This window comes from Leptonotus elevatus, chromosome 1 (assembly GCF_054856555.1).
Source record: "Leptonotus elevatus isolate MCC_2025b chromosome 1, RoL_Lele_1.0, whole genome shotgun sequence".
NCBI lineage: Eukaryota > Metazoa > Chordata > Actinopteri > Syngnathiformes > Syngnathidae > Leptonotus > Leptonotus elevatus.
The window spans coordinates 311,997-333,439 of NC_141239.1; the positions used below are offsets into that span (position 1 = coordinate 311,997).

The 21,443-nt window shown below is 47.8% G+C and overlaps 1 protein-coding gene across 13 annotated transcripts in view; it reads right to left on the reverse strand.

Annotated features, from left to right (window-relative positions):
* Positions 1-21,443, reverse strand: part of dlg1b (discs large MAGUK scaffold protein 1b) — a 45,467-nt gene that overhangs the window by 15,916 nt on the left and 8,108 nt on the right. For 7 of the 13 annotated variants that reach the window (XM_086097040.1, XM_086097111.1, XM_086097031.1 and 4 more), the window contains 4 exons: positions 20,216-20,370; positions 17,637-17,708; positions 11,369-11,521; positions 6,955-7,107 (listed from right to left, as the gene is read on the reverse strand). In XM_086097040.1, the coding sequence (XP_085953166.1) occupies positions 6,955-7,107; positions 11,369-11,521; positions 17,637-17,708; positions 20,216-20,370 (533 nt within the window). Of the gene's footprint in view, positions 1-6,954; positions 7,108-11,368; positions 11,522-13,805; positions 14,478-17,636; positions 17,709-20,215; positions 20,371-21,443 lie in introns of those variants that run through there. The other 6 variants (XM_086097074.1, XM_086097066.1, XM_086097082.1 and 3 more) reach the window with 4 other exon arrangements.

Genomic DNA, 21,443 nt, shown 5'->3' on the forward strand with positions numbered 1-21,443 from the left:
AAACGATTTCCCATCAAATGTTCTCTCATGTTTTTGATTAACTTTGACTTGGCGACTATAACTTCATGCTACAAGCTAGTAAGTTAGCCAGCATGAGTTAGCGGTCGGATTAACATTATTGTTGGAATGTTAAAGCCTTTGGATTAATGTTGCATTATAACTATAATGTACTTATTTTTTTAACCTTTCACCTTGAATGCACCTTCTGTTTATGCACGTCGCTCTCGCGAGCTGCAGATTTAAAAGGGGGCGTGTCACAGTGACAGATTAGCAGATTAGATTCGAGTTGACAAAATCAGATCATTTTTGTCTCGTATTGAACTAAAACGTCCATCGATTTTAGTCCAGTTTTTTTGAACTGGAGTAAATTTTCGTCTTGTCTTCATTAGTCGACGAAAATGCAAACGGATTTAGTCCAAGTTATTGTTTATTAATGAGCAGGGGTGTTAAAACCAATCGATTCGGCAATATATCGCCATATTACAGCGCGCCTTTAAATATTTTGGAAATGGATGGAAATATTCAACAAAACGTCTTATTTAGGGTTCACACGTTAAGCATGAAAGAATGTTATATTAACGGAACATAAAGACTTAATATTTGATTTCAATGCAGTTCAAACACGAAACAGATTGTTTGTTAAATTCAGTGGCTCACTTTGAGAAGCCTGAAGTTTCAGATCAATACATTTTCATACAAATCTTACATTGTACATGTATACGTTTACTGGTTGATATTTTCTAAATCTGAGTAAAACAAATTGTAACAAACAATCCGTATCGGGATTAATCGGCATCGAATCAAATCGCGACTGATGAAATCGCGATGCAGATCGAATGGCCAGGAATGAAAAACGTTGTTGACGACATTAAACTCCTTCGTTTTTGTTGACGAAATTCACGCGACACCAAACGACAGCAGCACTGGAGGCAAAGTCTTGCCCAAGCGCGCCACGTCACATGACCCTTCGGTCACTGGACGCCATTTTGTGAGCCGCCGCCGCCGCCGCCCGCGATCTACGACTCCAGTCTCCAAATAAAAGCAAATAATCCCAAACGAGGACACGATCCACGCGTGCAACATTTCAGGCCATCACGGGCCGAGGTCCCACGCGAACCGTCAACGCTACCTTGGCGTAGGCAAGGGGCACCCACGCCGCATGCGAGCGGCCGCCCGCCACTTTGGCGCCGGTCTTGGTGGGACTCTTCTTGACGCTGTCGCGCAGGTTGAGGAAGCGGCTGCGAGCGCGGCACGACGCCGGCACGGCGCACGCCGTGAAGGTGGCCAGCGACGCTCGCACCTGCGGGCGGGCCTCGCGCCGTCCCGCTCCGCTGGCGTCCGGCGGTCCCGCCTCCGCCCGGCCGGGCTTCCGCTCGGCACCCTTGGAAGTGAAGAGCTGCCGCGAGGACATGGAGGAGATCCCCGGCGCTTGGAATGACTGCGATGCCGTAGCGGGCGCCAGGCAAAGGTTGCGACAGCGTGCCGGCCGCGTGTGACGCCTGACGGCCTTGGGCGAGGGAGGCACATGTCGGCGCCGGGCGGGAGGGACGGGGGGGTGGGCGCCCAGCACATGAATAATCAATGTTTCCCTTCAGTGGGCGCGTGCGTGTCTGTCAACGCTTTGGCCAGGGAACGTGACCGGAGTGGTCGCACGAGTCATCCGATTCGCCGACACCAGCTCAAGTCACGTCATGCGCTCATAAAATGTAGCGTTAACAAGATCAACTTGCGTCCGTGCAAAACTCAACCTGCATTTAACCTGAATTCACACAAAAGGAAACATCCCTAAATGTTGATTCCACCAGGACTGAACCGGAATTAAACCAGGACGACGCTGGTATAAAAACTGGATTCAACTGGTATAAACCGGGATGACATCACGACTGCACCACATGAAGCAGACCACACCGAGAATGAACCGCAATTAAACCAACAAACGCGGACTGAACTCATTCTAAAGCGAGACGCCCAAATTTGGATTGAACCAGAGAAAAAGGACACAACTGGATCAAAACCAGTGCTCGACTGGGATTCAACCAGGTGTAAACCAGACCCAAATTTAGGGCCCGTTTAAACCACATCAACACGTTGATGAAAGCAGGACTAAATCTGGATTCAATCAGGATCATCCTGAGCCGACAACACAATAGCGCAACGTGGCGTCAGCGCCACAGCGTGTCAGGAGGTTGCTAGGCAACGCCATGGCGGGGAAAAACCTTCAACGCACGCCAACCAGATGGCGAGTTTAAAAACAACTCAACAGGATTCAACTCAACCTCAAGCGAGATGACATCAGGACTAAATTTGGATTAGACCAGGTCTAACCCTGGTTCAAAACAGGTCTGCACCTGGATTACACCTGGACGAGATTGCAGTCGACCTAAACTCGGATTCACGTGGATTTGTCCAGAGTCCGTCGCGTGCGTGACATTAAATGTAAACCATGTGACAACACGAAAAGTAAGCCTGCACTGGAACTAAAGCTGGTTTGCCGCAAGTGTAAAAACTAGGACTGATCCTGGATTCAAGCAGGTATAAACCAGATTAAAGATGGATCGATAGATGGATCCTGTACCTGGACTCCGACAAATGTCAAATCAAATCAGCTTGATTTGTGTGGCACGTTGAAAAATCCACACGGGAACCAAATAAGATAAAAGATATAAAAGGGAAAAAAACACACTTTAAAGTCACATAATAATATCAACAGATTGAGTCACTATTTGGAAGGCCAGAGAAAAGGAAGCGTGCTTTTAAAGACGTTTTGTGCCAATTGATTCCACAAGTTGGGAGCAGCAAACACCAACGCGCCGTCGCCTCCGAGCTTCGGCCTTGTTTTACGAACTGCCACAAGCGAGTGGTCAGCAAGGATCGGGTTTGGCCCGTTCGGGTTCGCCGCAGCTCTGAGCAAGATTAGTCAAACGTTTCAAAACAAACAACGAAAGCTTCAAATGAATTTGGCCGTGCGTGCGCAGGGAGACGACGAAGTGTCGGGCCAGCGGCAGAACTAAACCAGGTTTGAACTCGGGCTGGCTCTCGATTCCCGTTTACAAAATCGATTGGATTGGATTCACAAAGGCCCGATTCCGTTGCGTTCCCCTTGATTTTGAATTCGGTGAAGGATTTCCTGCAGTACCAATTGGACTTTTATATGGAAGACATTCTCACAAGTATCAATGCCGTAAGTAGAAACGTCTTGCTCTTAATTTGGTGCGTTAGGATGAAAACAAATTCATATTTACATTTAACATTGAATCCAATGCAGTTACATGAAGCACGCATGTTTTATTGAACATGAGCTGATCGAAACAATAAATAATCATTGAAAGACATTGCAACAACAGCACTACGTAAATAAAGTGGCAAAAACACTCTGAATAACAGAATTTGCATTTGGTATCGAGGAGTATCGGTTCAACATCCACTTGGTCAACTCGGACCGAGATTGAACCTAAAACATGGATTAGCCGGATTTAACCTGGGTGAAAGACGGACTGGGCTGGGCTTGAACTGGACTCAATTGCAGCAGGCCGACATTTGAATTGAACCAGGATTCATACCCGTGGAGGTCAGGAGGTCAGGAGGTCACACGACACACAAAGAAAACCGCACTCAAGCAAAGAAGAATTCACCAAGACTAAATCTGCTCTCCAGCAAATCCTGGAGGCGGAAATCGCGGGAAGCGCGTCAGATGATGAACAATTAGCGGACCCTCGTCATCATTGACGATTTCACGCACATTGCGCAATACACAAACCACAACACAACATTACAGTGCAACAACACGCACGCACGCACGGCGAGGAGGCGCGTGAAATGCAAGACGGACGACACGCCATCAACATGACGCAGCAACTTCACCCTCGTCTTCATCAATTAGGAGGCCCCCATGTGCGGCGGGCGGGCGGTCTCCGGAGCGCGTCACCTCCGGGGTAAGCTTGGAGGGTGTGTTGACTTACCAGCAGGTGGCGACGGAGGTGCTTACTCCTCCTCAGGGTGGCCACGATGCGGCGACCCATCTTTTTAGCGTAGCACAGCGAGTGGAGCATAGCGCTTGTCGCTTATCAAAAGGTGGTGCTGGGGAGCAAACAGGGGGGGGGGGGGGGGGGGACCCCCCACCCCCCTCCTCTTCCTCCGCCAGACAAACGCGAATGAGGCAGCAGCCGAGGAGTCAAACAGCGAGGTGCTCCTCCTCTTAAAGGAGGCGCACGCAAACCACGTCACTTGCCGGAAAAGACGCAGCGAGCGAGCGACTTCATTTCCCCGTTTGTGATCGGCGTATGTCGATCGATGCCTTTCATTGGCATCGCATCAAAAGCCTCCTGAAAGGTGACAATTCATCCAAATGTCATTACAATTACAATTATTACACTTCACAATTACAAAATCTGCATAATCGTAAAAAAAAGAAAAAGAAAAAAAGATTATTAACTCATTGCCTCCCAGTCATTTTCACAACAAGAAATCCCCTCCACAAAATCTGGCAAGGCCCACAAGGTGTTCTATTGCTATCAACACATGGAAGCTAGCAAAAGAAAGAGCAGGAAAAAAGTATATTTCTATCCGTTCCCATTTTGCAGCAATTAGCTCACCCCGGAGGTGACGCGCTCCGGAGACCGCCCGCCGCACAATATAATAATATAGCGAAGTTTCATCATTATTCACAAACCTGTTGAAACACTGGCAAAACGAGCTTTTGGCAACATGGCGAATCTCTTATACTCTGCTGCCACCTGCTGGCCGTTTTTGTAATAACTACCATTTGCTTTAAGCCACCTCTTCATGTCAGAAGCATTCTGTATGCTCTAGCATAAAAATTTTAACAAAACAAAAATTGTATAAATACGTTTTTTGGGAGTGCAGGGAAGGGGGGAAACAAAAACGTATTTGGACGTTTTTGGGTTTAAATGAGTTCATATGAATTTTGAGTTGAGTTGTTTAAATTGATATGTTTGCACCTTTTATACATTTTAAAATAACTGAATACATTTTTTTTCAATAATTATAGCGTTTCAAATAATTGTATTTGTCTTCATATTTTTTTACATTGAAACACTTTCTTGTTTTGTACCAAAAAATTAATAATCGTCCTAATAGTGATTCCAATTATGTGCAAAATCCTTGTGATGAATATTTTCGCCATAATGGAGCCCCGCCTCAGTCTCACCTTTCTCCAAACGCTCCCCGAATCCAAACCACTTCTTGGCAAACTTTTGCTTTTACTTGTTTGTTAAGTTTAGCAGCCAAAGGCAGCCATTTTGAGGCGGCAGCCATTTTGCCACTTGCTGACCGCTGAAAATGACGGCTCGGCTTCAGAAAACCGCTGAGCAAGGATTGCTTGTTACCTGAGCACCTGTGATGTCATTTTCAGTGTCAAAATGGCCACCCGCTGAGATGGAGCAAAATGGCCGCATTTTGCTTCTTAACTGGTATTCCACAAACGCAAGATTGATCAGAATGTCGTCTTTACGCCTTAAGTTGTGCACATACAGCACAACGTATTATTGCAAACCATTTTTGGGGCGTTGACTTGCACATCAAATCGCATTTATTATCAATTCATTAAAAAAATATAAAAAATCATAACTTTTTGAGTGGCTTTTAGGGATGTAAAATGAATTTAATATCAATATAAAAAGATATGCTTGGATGTAAAAAAAGAAAGGTATGGATTGGCAACGCCGTGTTTTGCCTTGCAGTTTTTCATCGTTTCCCGTCGAACCCTTTTTTGGGGCAGACGCACGTTTTGTGGCTATTTGGGATTGTTCCTCATAGCGGCCGGCGGGTGTTTGTATACGCTAGTAAAAACGGGGTTCGATCTTTGTAAGTAATCAATTTCATGTTTGAAAAGTTGTCAGGGGCTCCTTGTTGACTTAAAGAGGCAATTCATCATCTACGTCTTTAGCACCTGCGGCCACAAATCACACGCGCCGTCAAATACATGCCGCTGATGTAGTGTCTTATTAGCCCAGTAGAGGGCCTCGTTGTTACACATGTTGAACAGACATCTGTTTGGCTTTTGTGAAGGAAAAAAGTCAAACAATCAACAACAAAGAATTTGTCGCCATGCCACAAAATTAACCTTAACCACAAAACAGTCAGGATTATTAGTTCATTCAAGTTTTTGCCCCTTTTTTTTCCAAAATGCAAATGTTAAATTAAAAACATCTTTTGGTTATCAAATGAGTCAAATATTTAAAAGAAAAAATGGAATTGAATTGAAAACGAGGAAATGAAAATCGAAAATGGAATTGAACGGAGGCTTGAATGAATTGTTACATCGTTGGTCGCTCTGACATTGAAATTGAAATAATGTGCTATCCAAATGAAACCTTTCTTGCTACATGCTAGCTAGCAACAAGCAGCTAATGCTGGACATGCTAACGCTGGAGCCGGCGCTGATTGCCGGCAACAGGCACGTATAATACAATGCCAGGAATTAAGGACGTTTTTTTTAAGCATCATTAATTAGTGATCAAACTTGATTGGCCGGCCATTTAAGATCGAACCTTGACTTGCGTGATGTGAAGCGAAGAGTGTCACGAGCTTTTGTATCACTTGGAAAGCCAGTCAGAAGAAATTGGAAAGAAAGACGACAGTTGGACGTTTGTTGTCCTTGGTGGCTACGGAAGACGATTCGGGCCAGTGAAGAGAGAGAAAAAAAATGTTTGGCAGGATTCTCACTTCATTCTCAGAATTCGCACTTTTAAGTCAGTAAGTTTAGCATTTCCAGACTTTAAAGTCAGAATTCGGACTTTAAAAGATTCTGACTTGATTCTCAGAATTTGGACTTTAAAGTGAGAATCCTGCCAAACTCGTTTTTTTCTCTCTTCACTGGCAACACACGGCACAAAAAAACCGCTTGATGGTCTTCATGCATGGAGTCCAGTACTCAAGTACACTTTTGTGTCATACAAACGCACAAGGCAGGAGGGGGAGGGGGCGAGGGTTTACCTGGACGGGGGGGTAAGGGTTGGAGGAGCAGGACGGGAGGGGGCTGTCGTCGCCGTGGGGGTAGAGGGAGGAGGGCGCGGGGGAGGAGGGGCGCTCCGGCCCATGGAGTCCTAACGATGGCGACCCTTCAAACACGCACTCCAGCGACGCCACCTGCGGGACAACAGGCGCAGGCTGACACGGGGCGAGGACACACGGACCGGCGGACGCTCTGCCGCCATCCGGCCGGCGGGCGAACGGCAGAGCTCCCAACGTACTCGCTCGTCTTCTGGCGACGTTATTTGCATAAACAGGCACGTGTTTTTCTGTTAAATGCGAGTGAAATCATGTGTTTGGATGAAATGTTGTCAACAAGCGAGTGACGAGACAGAGACATTGTGTGACGGAGCGTCATTTTTATTCAAGCACGCGCGTGTTATGCTCCATTGTTTGTTTGGGAATGTTCAAGAGGTGGCTGCAAACACTGTTGAGAAATATGTGGAATATCTTTCATCTACTGATGCTGATTATTAATAGTCAAGGATGCCGATGAGCAATATTTGAAGCCGATATTCACTTTCACTAAAGATGCATAAGTTGCGAGGCAATACAAGCTAGGAAAGAAAATATTGGCATCAAAATTTGGGGGGGGGGAAACGACAGTTCCGTATGTAACTACGGTTCTATGAGTCCCGATCGACCGCCAGGTGGCGCTGCTGAAACAGCACGGAAATCCCCCACGCGCATGCGTCACTCGAGAAAGAATTCCTAAAAGGACATTTCCAGGGTCTCTCAGAACCTTCTCGTGCAACTCAACACGAGGGCTCTGAGTGACGAGCAATGCTGGCGGACGTTCGGGACTCATAGAAACGTAATTACATACGGAACCTTCGTTCTATTTCATCCCTCCCGACCACCAGGCGGCGCTGCTGAAACAGCACGGAACGCCAAACACCAGCGATGTCACGAAGACTTACCACAGAGGGGCCTCCGCAGGACCGCGAACCACATCCAGTGGATGAAAAGAGGGCGCCAGCGAAGGCGTTCGGGGCTAACAGACGAGGCGTGGAGCTCCTCCACCCGCTTAGCGGATGCTAAACGCCGTCTTGCAAGACAGCCAGCGAAGTTCCCCTACGGTCAACGGCTCGAAAGGGGACCGACACAGTGCGTCGAGCACCAGACGAAGGTCCCAGGCGGGGACTCGAGGCGGATTCCTAGAACGAAGCCGAAGGGCGCCACCCCTTGAGGAAGGAGGCCGCCAGGTTACGGCAACCCAGAGACTTGCCATCCACTGCAACATGGCAGGCCGAAATGGCCGCCACGTAGACCTTGATCGTAGAACAGATTGGAGGCATTCCAAAACCGTGGGAATAGGGCAAGTCACGGGGTCTCTCCTGCAAGTTGCGCGAACGAGGGGACAATGAGTGGACTCCTCGGAGGCAAAAAGATCCACTGTCGCTTTTCCGAAGCCACTGCAGACGGCGCTCACCACCTGCGGGTGGAGACTCCGACCCCCGGTGAGGCGGACCACGGCGAGAGAGGGAATCCGCCGACTGGTTGACAATGCCCGGGAGAAACGCGGCCCGCAGGCTGGCAAGACGGGGGGCGGCCCATCTGAGAAGGGCAGAAAATGAATCAGGGCCAAATGGAGAGAGAGAGGGCCCGGGTCCGAACTGAATCCTCTACCCATGAGACAAGGTCGAAAGCACCCATGGGGGTCCGAAGCGAGGGCAGCCCAGGAGTAACCGACCGACCGACTGCCGGCCCCTCGGGCTCAATCCCTGGCCCTCCCGGACCGTGCGTGAAGCTCAGGTCTGACCATGGGGGCCCTCGGCCAGAGGGGCGAACCCCACGGGCGTCTGTGACGTGGCCTCGAGTGGAACGGCGAGGCCCGTACCCCCCCGAAGGCCGAAAGGACTTCCCAGTACGTGACAGAGGGGCGACCGAGAGAGCGGACTTCCCCCGAGTCTGACGGAGCATGTGGCCTGGCAAGGCTAGCAAACTTACGCCTTGCGTCATTAGCACGCGCTGCGCGTGCCGGCGCGCCTGTCGCTGCCGAACCGAAAACGCGACCCGGCACCACAGGGAGGTGACGCCGTTCCTCCCGGGAGGGAGACTGAGCCAAACGCACCAGACGGCGCGTCTGAATACGCAAAGACATACGAGGAGATGCGCCGGGGCGTTGGCGTGGCGTGCTACCGCCATCGCCGCCACTCAGTGACCAGTTCGTCCATCAAGCGCCACTGACGACATCTCACAGCCTCTCGAAGGGCTTCCTCCGGGCAGGCGATGAGTGAAGCCACAGAATACTCGACATTGGGCATACGGTCCAAACCAATGGGTTTGTCCGCCAATGCATTGGGCAAGTCCACTGCCGAGGCCTGAGAAACACAAGGGTTCCGATCACCCGACTGCGCCTGCGTTGCCATCGCACTCGCCTGCAAACGGCTCAACAAGGCAATCGGAGAGTCCGCTCGACTCTTCTTACTCCGATGGTCAAGAGCGGCGGGAAAAGCGGACCTGCGCTTTGCCCAACCAACGCCCGCGGGGACGGGGGGGGCCATTGCCACCGCCGACGATGGGCGCCCCTGGAGAGCCGCTGCCGGCGACCCGCGGACGGAGCCGCATAAGTTGCGAGGCAATACAAGCTAGGAAAGGATACGAAGTAACCGGAACGAGCGAGTTATATTCAAAACGAGTCAAAGCAAGCGTCGGCAAGACGTCAACAGTCGCCGACATCCACCAGACGTCAACAGTCGCCGACATCCACCAGACGTCAACAGTCGCCGACATCCACCAGACGTCAACAGTCGCCGACATCCACCAGACGTCAACAGTCGCCGACATCCACCAGACGTCAACAGTCGCCGACATCCACCAGACGTCAACAGTCGCCGACATCCACCAGACGTCAACAGTCGCCGACATCCACCAGACGTGCTCGCAAACTTGAAGCCGCACTCAGCGACGAGGAGCGGAGATCGGGTCAAGATGGAAGGGGAGCGCCGACGTTCATACATAAATTCCAAAAGTCCAAATACACAGAGCCGCCGCAGCCAAGGGGGGCGGGGGGGGACCCCGCCGCCCCGATCAACGAGATCACAGGCCACCAGCGACGGCGACGAAGGACGAAGAAAAAGCAGCTTTAGATTTTGAAAAAAAAGCCGGTATCGATACTCAAAATGCCCAATATCGATATCGGCGCCGATAACCGGCCAGGCCGATAATGGGTCTATCCCTCGTCTTCACGCTGTACGAGGAATAAAATCATCAAACGTGGTTGTGTACCGAGGAGGTCTTGATCTCGTCTCTGCTCGTCCTCGTTCTGATGAGCAACGGCAGAGCTTTCTTTTTGCAACAATCAACATTTTGTCCACGTCTCATGTTGACTTCCTGCTTGAGGTGACGGAATGATACGATACGGCATGATTTCGTTTAAACGGCAACAACAATCCAACAAAAGTTCAACAGCGTGTCCATTTCAAACTTTTTTTCCCCTTCCTGTTTTTGGTTTACTTGCAGTTGGCAAACTGATTCAGGCGCCACCTAGTTTGGAGTGCAGGTACTACAACGAAGTGGCATATTCGTCACTTGACCGTCTGCGCCGAACGGTGACGTCCCAAACCAGACAAAAACCGTTACACCTCCACGTGCTGGTCGCATCAGCACTTCCAAATATGGGCATGCAGTTGCGCAGACCGAAGTGAGAAAGTGCATCACCCCAACGTGCGCCCTGAAAACTGCTGGCTCAAAGATCAGACGGTCGTTTGCCGAGAGAGAACTTTTTTCCGCATGACGGGCCCGTGTGCTCTTTGTTGAACCCGCGGTTTATCGTGAAGATCTTTGATGAAATCCAGGTCGTTTCAATGACCTTTTCTTGCTACTTGCCTTCATAGCGTGAGCAATCTCTTACAAACATACACTTGAACCCGAACGGGTACAGGTCAGAGGCAAGGTTTGTTTTTTTTGTTAACTAATACTAACAAAATAACTACAACTCAAAACAAAAAAATAAAATCACAACGAAAAATAACTGAAACTACATTTGATGTTTCCAAAAAACAAACTATAATTATGTGTCTTTGGGAATGATTTTAAATGTGAATTTTCAACATATTCGGCTCCGAGGCCACAATTTTGCGCATTTGACTTTTGGCTCGCCGCGCCGAATTTTTCATTGAATTCAGCCGAAACGCAACGCCAGGTAAGAAGGCCGTTGCTTTTTTCAGTTGATCATGGAAATTATTAAATATTGCACACAAGTAATACACTTTTTCTAAAATAAAAACGAATATTAAAAGTAACAAAAAGAACCAAACTGAAAGCCAAATAAACAGTAACTATAATCTCGAAGGCAAATAAGATCACGTGACGTGATCAAGTGTTCCGGTTGTGCTTCCGGCATGCGAAGCGTTTGCAAACGTGCGCTACCTGCCTTCATGGGAGAGATGTGCGCATGGGTGACGTAGCCGTGCACGTTCTCGATCTGGGACAGGTTCTTCTCAGCCACCTGGACCAGCTCCGGACCGCCCGCCTCCTCCGTCAGCTCCTCCGGCGGTGACGAGTCCTCATCGTGGTGCCGGTACTTCTGAAACATCAAACGGGAAACGGGAAACGTGTTTGCTGGCGCTCGCTCGCTCGCTCGGTCCACATCTCGGAACGGCCGGCGCCAATCGTAGAACAAAACGTGTCGATGGCTTGAAAATGATACGACGCAGGCGAGCGCCACAAGCGCAACAAAAGCGCTTTGAAGGACGACACGCGAGGGCAACGAACGTTTCCTCGGCTAACGGAGCGCCAACAATACGCTGTCCTTCGTTGACGTTGGTACGCTGCGTCCTCCAAGACTCCTCCCCCTGCTCATGGAGCCCCCGTGGACCGCATCAACTGTTGCCAATGATGTCAATGATCAACGCGTACATATGAATCAATTGTCCAGCAAAGAAAGGTCGCTTGCGCACGGAGCTCGCAAACACAACCTTCCACCGGAGTCACGCGTTGAAGAAGAGCGCTCGTTTTGAAGGATCGCCGGCAACCTGAAGTCACAGCCCACCAATTTGAACCTCAGACGACTCTCACACGCAGTCACAGATACTACAGTGTCAAATGTGAGCCCAAAGGGACAAAAATAATACCTGCCTGTCACCTCATGTCGCTTTTCAACTGGTTTTCAAGTGCATGATTATGCGCTCGTGCAGAATAGTGCACGTCGATTGGTGGCCAAATCCGCCTCACAGTTCAGAGGTCGCGGGTTCAAATCCAGACTCAAGTTCTCTCCCTGTGCCTTGCGTGCGTTTTCCTCTCACTTTCCAAAAGCCTACAGATGGATTGACGATCCAACATCGTCACGGCTGTCATGTGATCGCAAGCACATCATCATCACGCGATGCAGCGTTTTTCTTACCATTATTTTGTGGCTTCGGATTGCAAAACCTGAAAGAAATGGCGCCCGTCGGGCGCAGACGAGCGTTCCGTTCGCAATCGCGGCAATGTGACATTTGCATGAAACCAAAGAGCACGACATCGCGACCTCCACAAGCGGGCCTTGAAGCGGCGAGGAGGCGCGGCAGGCACCGCCTCCCGGGCCGGCTGACAACAGAGGCTAAAAATAGCCGCATCAGCGGGAGGAAGGCAACCAGGGATGAGATGAAAAGCAGCAACGGCGACATCAAACTCACCAAAACACAAACACGCCATCCACAAAACAATCGGCAGCAGACGCTCCCACTCAAAGAAACGATCGCGAAAGCAGCGCTCATTTGTCCCACTAAAACAATTGACAGTCGACTCACCACTGTGTGTCATTCTTAACTCGTTTGCTGAAAAAAGCCGCTCAAGAATCAATATTATTCCATTTCTGTTATCCGCTATGAATTGAATGAACATTTACAAACATTTGCTTTGATGTGAAAAAAAAAACGGAATTTTTTTTTGGGTGCCAATTGTCTGACGCCAATTAGCGCAAAGCACCCGGGAGTCAAATATTAACTGTAGTACGTTTTCAGTCACTCCTGAATCAGCAGAAAGGAATTTGTGAGGACATTTTTGGTGAGGCCAATCGAAGCCGACTCGCCATTTTGGGACAATCTTGTCGCGTTGCTCCTGAAAAGTGGCCGAGCAGTCGCATTGTTTTGGTGCCACGGAACCGATCCTCTTCAAATGAGAGCGCGGCAAATGTTTCGATTTTTTTAATTGGCTCTGAACCTTCTCTGATTGCTTGCCAATTCATAGAAATGGCAAAGAGCCGCCAAAATGAGCGGGACGCTTAAAAGTAGCAACGTCACCCAAAAACACGCAATCAGCGCTTCTGCAGAAGAAAAACAAACAAATGACTGCAGCGTCAATTTGACTCGGGCGGGACCAAATAGACTCCTTTTTAGCGCCGGCTCATATTTACACTTGCAAGAAAGTAAAATTCGGAACTGAGAATAACAAACACAACAAGCGACTCAAGGGTTGAGGAACAAACTCACAACCTTCAGTTTGGGAGACTGCCACACAACCACCTGAGCTGGAGTACAAAAGTTTAGGGAGCACTTGGACATGCTGACGACCCTGGAAACGCCCTGCAATGTTTCTTATCAAACATGCATAATGGCATTTACACAATGTGCTTTTTGACACCAATTTTTTTTGTGATTGATGAATTAGTTAAAGCTCATTTTTACCCTTAATTTTATTGTTATACTGCAGTTGACCTCATCCATGTTATTTTTTGTTTTTTTAAAAAGAAGCTTCCACAAACAAAATGGGAGTCGGGTTGCTACTCGTCCCGTGGTTGTAAAGTTTTTGCAAGGCTCGCAAGCGAATGAGGCGGGAATGCAAGTTGGAGACTTTTGCGCACGCACGCACGCACGCGCGCACGCACCCACCTTGCATCCAAAGATGAGCGAGATGGCGCTGTTGGTGCACGCCACCTTGCAGTGGCACAAGACGGGCGAGAAACACTCCAGATTCTTGGCGGCCGGCGCCATCTTGTCACTGGCCGTCAGCCGCCTCCTGCGCGAGCGTCGGCGCCACCTCCCGCGCCTCCCGGCCCCCCCCACGCCCGCACCTCCACGGCCACCTCCGCCCTCGCCTCCTTCTCCTCCTCCGCTGCTGCTGCTGCTGCTTCCTGCCCTCACCATCCGCCCTCATTCCTCGCCTCGCTCCATGGCGGCCAGCGGGAAAGCGCTCCCGGAGAGCTTCCTTCATCCAGGGAGAAGCTCCCACCTCCTCCACCGTCACCCCCACCCTCCACCGCTTCCTCTTCTGGTCGGATGAAGTCCTCCTCGCCTGCCAAGCTCCTCATTGGCGTTCGCCTCCTCCTCACTGGGGGTGTGTGTGTGTGTGTGTGTGTGTGTGTGTGTTGCTCCACTGTGGGGGAGTGATGGTCCAATGAGCTCACATGACTCACGAGAAGCTCGACGGGCTGCGGCCTCAGGGAAGTTCGAGCATGTAGGACGGAGGAGGAAGATGAAGTGGCAGGAAGTGACATCACAGCAACAAATGTCAGCAAGTCGCCGTCGTCACTTTGCGACGAGCAGATCTGACGTGACGCTCCATCACAGGAGGAGACGTCCTCCTCCTCCTCCTCCTCCTCCTCCTCCTCCTCCTCCTCCTCCTCCTCCTCGCCATAGCAACAGCAGCAGATGATCATGGGAAACGTAGTACGTCAAGCACGCGCACACACAGTGACAGTGATGGTAGATGACAGGTTTCCACTTTCTAAATTTAGCCTGACTCCATGTGCGTGCGTGCGCATCCGTCACATGACCCAGCAGCCCGCAACTGTGAAGAACATGTTTGTGGTGTTGTTGAAGAGGTTCCAGGGGTAAAGCGCCCCCTGCTGTCCGTCTGTGACTTGTACTTATATAACTGTGAGGACATGCATAGACATAATGCCTTTCCTAGCCCCTCCCCCTAAACCCAACCATGAAAAATGATTGCCCACCCCCATTCCTTACCCTAATCTCAACCGTAACCCAATTCAAACCCAAATTCTAAAACCAAGTCTTGACCCTCAAAAAGAGGTCTTGAGTTGTAAGGACCGGCCAAAATGTCCTCACTTCACAAAAATGTCCTCAATCTATTGGTTAAAGACGTATTTTGGTCCTCATAATGTACTATGTACAAGTACACACACACACAATTACTTTTGTATCATCGTGGGGACATCTCATTGACTTGATGCATTTGGTAGCCCCGCCCCCCAAAATGATTGGCGACCCCCATTCCTTACCCTAACCTCAACCCTAAACCAATTCAAACCCAAACTCTAAAACCAAGTCTTGACCCTCAAAAAGAGGTCTGAACTTGTGGGGACCACCACAATGTGTCCCCACAATTACAAGTCGGTCCCTTCAATGGTAGTTAAAACCTGGAAAAACACGCGTGTATGGGCCGCACAATGTAGCAAAGACAAAGGCACGCGCACGCACGCACGCACGCACGCACGCACGCACGCACGCACGCACAGGACGTTTCAATCGAAGCTTTCCTTTTCTGTGTGATTTCGAAAAATCTGGCAATCGTTCCTTTTTCAGTTTTCAAAGCAAAAACGGAGACAAAAACAAACAAACAGCTATCGTGTAAAAGTGTGCGTTTTTTTGCCATATTCAATTGTCAGCTGGCGTGTGACACGGGTAAGCGGAACCCCTGCTGGCTCGTCGCTGCGTTGAGGATGAACTTTTTTCTCTCTTTTTTGAATTCAAAGAAAGATAAGGATGCGCGTTCCAAAGTGACAAATGATCATTTCTGTTTCTTTTGTGTTGAAATGTTGTACAAGTTGATTTGCTTTCGAAAATGGCCATTTTGAACTTTGTGAGATGTGCTGCTTAACCTGCAAGCTCCCTGCACTTTAGGTCCAATTTGAAAAAAAGAAAATAAATAAAATGAGGTTACAAAATAAATCAATGAATATGTGTTCTTAAAAAGTAACTCAACAATAAAACAACTTTTTTTTATGCTTAACTTAACTGGTGTCATTTTAGTGCATGTTTGTTGAAAGCTTAAATTTGGGGCAAAAAGCGAGCGTCTTTAGCTCAAACACAATTTGTTTGTTTGTCCTCTCATGACACGAGAAGTTGCCGATTACGTCACTTGCGGATGGCGACGACATCAGCCCGTAAAGTTGAGAGCAAACACAAAGCGGAGCTTTAACGCACGGTGGAATAAGCGCAGGCTGAAAACATTCGAGGAGGACGCAAGCAGCTCGTGTTGTTCGGCGAAGTTAGCGAAGTTAGCGATGCACCGAATATTCGGCCGCCCAAAATTTGCGGCCAAAGTAAAATGAAAGCCGAAAGAATATGGCCGAAATAGGATGTTGTGGGGACGCAAGCAAAAAAAAAAAAAAACGTTGTAAGCAGCGAACGCGGGGGTGAGCGTCGGCCTTTTCTTCTTGATGACATCACGACTGCGACTACTATAACCATGGCAACATATCACAACAGTGATCATCTATTTTCTTCAACTATCAAGAGAAACAAAAAAAAAGCATGTAGCCTATGAATATTTCTTTACGTGCAGACATGACGGACAGTGCGTCGACAGAAGCGAGTGGCGCCGGAGCCTTGGCCACATCGAACTCATTTTGTAAACAGAAGCGCTTGGAATCAAGCGAGCCTCGGCTACGTTATGCAGTTGAAACATGAACACTGCTTGAATGTAAGAAAAGAAAATTGTACCGTCACTTAATTCAATACATGCATAACGAAAATCATACTCCAATAAATGTTCAAAAAATATTTCAAAGACATTAAAGAACATCTAAAAGCATTTAAGGTTCTTTTGTGGAAATATATTGAATATTATTGGGGGGGCAAGTGCAAAGACAATTTAGTATGGATGGGATCGGGATCGGCAGAGACCGAACCCAAAGTATTGGTATAAAATCGGTCATGAAAACAGTGGATGGGAGCATCCCTATTGCAAACTTGCATTGTTCGAGTGAGCGGTCGGCTTGCACGGAGAGTTCCGGCGACGGACGCCACCGTCACCTCGGCGCGTTTTCCAGAAACTCAAGTCGAGGTGACGGTGGCGTCCGTTGCCGGAGCTCTCCGTGCAAGCCGGCGAGACTTCCTTCTTCTCCGAGCCGCTCACTCGGCCAACGAAAGGTAGTTTGCGACAGCGGAGTCCAACCCACGACACGCTTAGGACCGCCCCCTCATTTCAATAACATTTGACCTGGCAGTATGGACCAAAACTTCCAAAATTAAACATGAATAAATAAATAAATGACTCAATAAATGACTAAAAGTGAAAATAAAAACGGATATAAAAAAATGTAATTCAAAAATTTAATACAAATGTATTTATTTATACATTTGTTGTTGTTATTTCCATTTATATATATATATATATGTTTTTTTTTATATCCATTTTCATTTTTACTTTTAGTCATTTATTTATTTTGGATTTTGGCAGTTTTGGTCCTCCATATATGGACACACACACGAGAGCGAGAGCGAGAGCGAGATGGGGTGGACCAAACCTGGCGTGCATTTGATGCATGATGACATCATCAGCAAGTTCATGACAACACAATGGCGCCGGCGACGGCCTCAACATGTCACTGCCGGCATCGGGAGAATCGCGCGCCGCAGCGATATCTTCATGTTGCGCAAGCCGGCATGCGCGGGCCCCGCCCCCTTGCATGCTCCCACCCAGATGATTGGATGCGGCATGCGAAAGCCCGCCCACCAAATGCCCCCCGCGCTACTTACTTGAGCATCACTCTTTGGCGAGCGCGAAGCCTGCACCAACATGTGCAGGATTTCGTTTAGGAGGGCCGAGTCCTGCCGTTGGCGGCGGGGGACACAGAGATTGCCTTCATCATCATCATCATCATCATCATCATCATCATCATCATCATGGATACAGGATGAAAAAAAACGCTCCAATTCAGTGGAATCACCATTGCTGCGTTTGGAATCATCCATCAGCAGACAGACAATATTACAGTACTCAGTCATATTATTTATCCTCTGCGTAGAACACTGCTATCAGTGCTGTACTGATGAGGCGTTGAGATGTCGCAATAGACAATATAAGTATCTTATATTTTGACCCCAGGGGGCCACAGCACAAGATGCAGAACATGGACATTTATTTGATGCAGAAGAACAAAAACTAGCTTTTGAAATTCTTTTTAATGATGTCATCACTGCACATTTTTGCAAAGTACAACATTATAGAGAGCAACTTTTATTCATTCATATGCTGGGGTGGGTGAGTACTGATACCAGGTGCCGAATTCAGCCTAATTTTAAGGTATCGGTACTTACGATGTTGGCCGATACCAGCATGGGCTGCCCTCATGTGACTGTTTTAAGATGCGGTACTGGAAGTTACAAATACGATTTTTTCAATTGCCTTAAATTTCATGCAATTTCAAGGAAAAATGACATATCGCAATGTATAGATCTTTCTTTAAAATGATCTGTCGTTTTTTGGGTGGAAATTTGACGTGGTGGTGTCAGTACTTGGTATTGGCATCGATGACTATTGCTATTGCTATCGGTCTGAAATACTAGCGCTAACAAACATCCCTAATGCGGTGCAATGGATCAGAAAAGTCACAGTTCGGACCAGATCGCATCATTTTTCGGATCAAGGGGAAAAAAAGATAAATAGTAAGGATGCACCGAAATGAAAATTTGGGGTCGAAACCGAAAACCGAAAATGAGAAATGCTGGTTGGCTGAAAATCGAAAAAAAATGATGCCAATTTCGAAGCACAATATCGATTGAAATGCGTCCACGCAGCAGACATCAGAGACATGTCAAACAAAACGGCAAACGCGCGGTGAGCAACGGAGCATTTCGATGTAGTCGTTGGCAGCGGCGGCCACGGATGCGTGCGGTGTATAATTTTCGGTGCATCGCTAATAAATAGAACTTTGTCTTTATTTATTTTGTGAAATGCTTTTGCTAATTAAATTAAACTCAAAATGTCTAATATGGCTGTTTACAACTTTAAGTGCAATATGAGGCAGATACATTCTTAGTTTATACATGGTCCATGTTCATGAATATTTGTTTATTTATCCATTCATTTATGTATTTAGTGGGGAAAAGTTTATTTCTTTTTCTTTTTTTCATAATGAAAAAGGCAAATTTCAATCGACATGGAGAGTGAATCACAAAGTCCAGAATATTGGGAAGAAGAAGAAGAAAAAAAAAGCAAAGAAAGCAAGCCAGGTAACAGCTGTCTAAACTCATTTAGTGTTGCAAGCCAGGCACTCGTTGCTAATGCTAACAGCTAGCTGCTAGCCACTCACGTCGGAGATTTGTGCTGTATCATACAATGACGGCTTCATCAACTTACGGTTTCGTAGCGTTCTAAATTAGCGATTGAATACGAGTTTGGGATAGCGTTGTGTTGATGTTGGACGCAATTATGTCATGTCAATAAAAACTGCAATAAGAAAATCTGAAGCGTGGAAAAGCTCAGTCAAGCTAACCGTCGTGCCATGACGCGCGCGGGTCAACTTCAACGTAATAGTCAAATGGGGGTCCGTGTCTTATTTGGTCAACTTTATTTTGTTTTGAAGTTCCAGCTTCCTTGACGTGTCTGAACGACAAGACCCGAGTTGGCAAAACGCTCCCGTACGTGCGACTTGCGTGTTCTTCAAAAGGCTTTCGACTTCCTCTGCTGTTATTAAAGTTCATTTTGTGCACTCGTGTTTGTTTTTCCACTGACGAATCTACGGATCAAATGCGATCCGAACCGCGGTGCTTGATGCGTACGGATCGTGGATCAAAGATGAGCCGTTGCACCGCAGTGTGCGGGAAAGCAAAGAGAATGAACCGTCTCAGGGTCGCAGGGGGACAAAAGGTGAAAGGTGTGTTTTGGTCCCCACCAATGGACTAAGTCGGAACTAACTCAGTCCTTTGCTCGACGTCTTCAGGGCCGTCGTCTGCCATGTTGCACTTGTCTCTCCTCATACAGTAATCGACGTGGCACACGTGGCAGTTTGGAACAATCGCCACTTCCACACTCATCCGAACTTCCAGGCCACCAAGTCGAAAAATCTTCCCCGAAGCGTGCGATGATGTCATTCGGGCTTCGAAGTCTCTGCCGCGCGCCGCAAGACGACGGCCGGCACAGACGTCAACGCGCGACACCGCGGCGAGCTGCCTAAGCGTGGCTCCGAGAGCTTGGCGCCGCTTAGCCACATGAGCTAAAAGCTTTCATGAGCCAGCGGCAACGCCGCAAATGACGGCAATCCATAGATTGCATCTTGCGACGTCAGCGGCGCACATGAACGGCGGCCAAGCCGGGCGCGGGAACGGCGTCTTACCTCGATGCTGGTGCTAAGGCTGGGCAGCGTGTCGGAGGTGACGGTGGCGCTTTGAAGGCTGGAGAAGTCCCACAGAGCCACGCCCTCCGCCGGCTTGGAAGACTCCGCCCACCTCTGGCTGTCCAATAAGGTCACTTCATAAAACTCTTGGATATCTGCAGCCCACAACAACAACAGCATCAACATGTTGTCATGGTAACGCAGCCATTCTGGGACGTGACAATGTGATGAGCGCCACCTCCTGGCTGCTCGTAAAGACCAAGTATCTTTGGATAAAATGGCCTTTTTTCTCCTCTAATTTCTATATTTTTTAGAGTGATTCGAAACACTTAACTGTTCAGTTTATCTGCAATTTATTTCCAAAATAAAAAGCTGACTTTTTTGTTTGTTCATCTCTTATCATTTCTACATTTCTTACCCAATGCAAACTATTCTTATTATTCTTATCCCTACTGCAATTTTTTTTATTTTTTTATTTGACAAAATTTCAAAATAAAAGGCCATATTTCTCTTTATTTTTTGATTTCTAAATTTTTTGATTTTTGGATCTTATCATCCATCCATCCATCCATTTTCTGTACCGCTTGTCTTCACAAGGGTCGCAGGGATTGCTGGAGCCTATCCCAGCTGGCTTCGGGCAGTAGGCGGGGTACACCCTGAACTGGTTGCCAGCCAATCGCAGGGCAGGGATCTTATCAGTTTAACTCAATTTTTTTTTCAAAATAATACTTACAAATTTGTTGTTGTTTTTTCTCTTCAACTTCAAACTGTTTTTTTTTGTTCAAAATTGCAAAATAAAAGGCAAAACAATTTTTTTTCTCCTCTAATTTCTATACATTTTGGAGTGATTCCAACTTTAATCTGTTCATCTTAACTCTTTTTTTTTTTTTTGTAAAACGTCAAAATAAAAAGCACCAAAAAAGAAACGTATTTGTTTTTGGAATAATTCAAAGCATTCCTATTTCAACATGTTGAACTCATTCCATGTCATTCAAGATGGTTCCAAATTCCAAACAATTTTGTATCCACGTGTGGTTTCAGAACTGGAGTCACGGCAGCAGCTTTGAATGATGCTGGATCCGTTTGAATGTGGTGGGAGGAGCGGAAGACGGCAGAAAAAAGGGAAGGGGGGCGTGTGGCAGAAGGTCCGGTTGGAGAGAATGAACAGCTGGGAGAGCAAAATGACGAGAGTGTGACGCTCGGCCTCAGTCGCGTTTTTTGTTGTTTA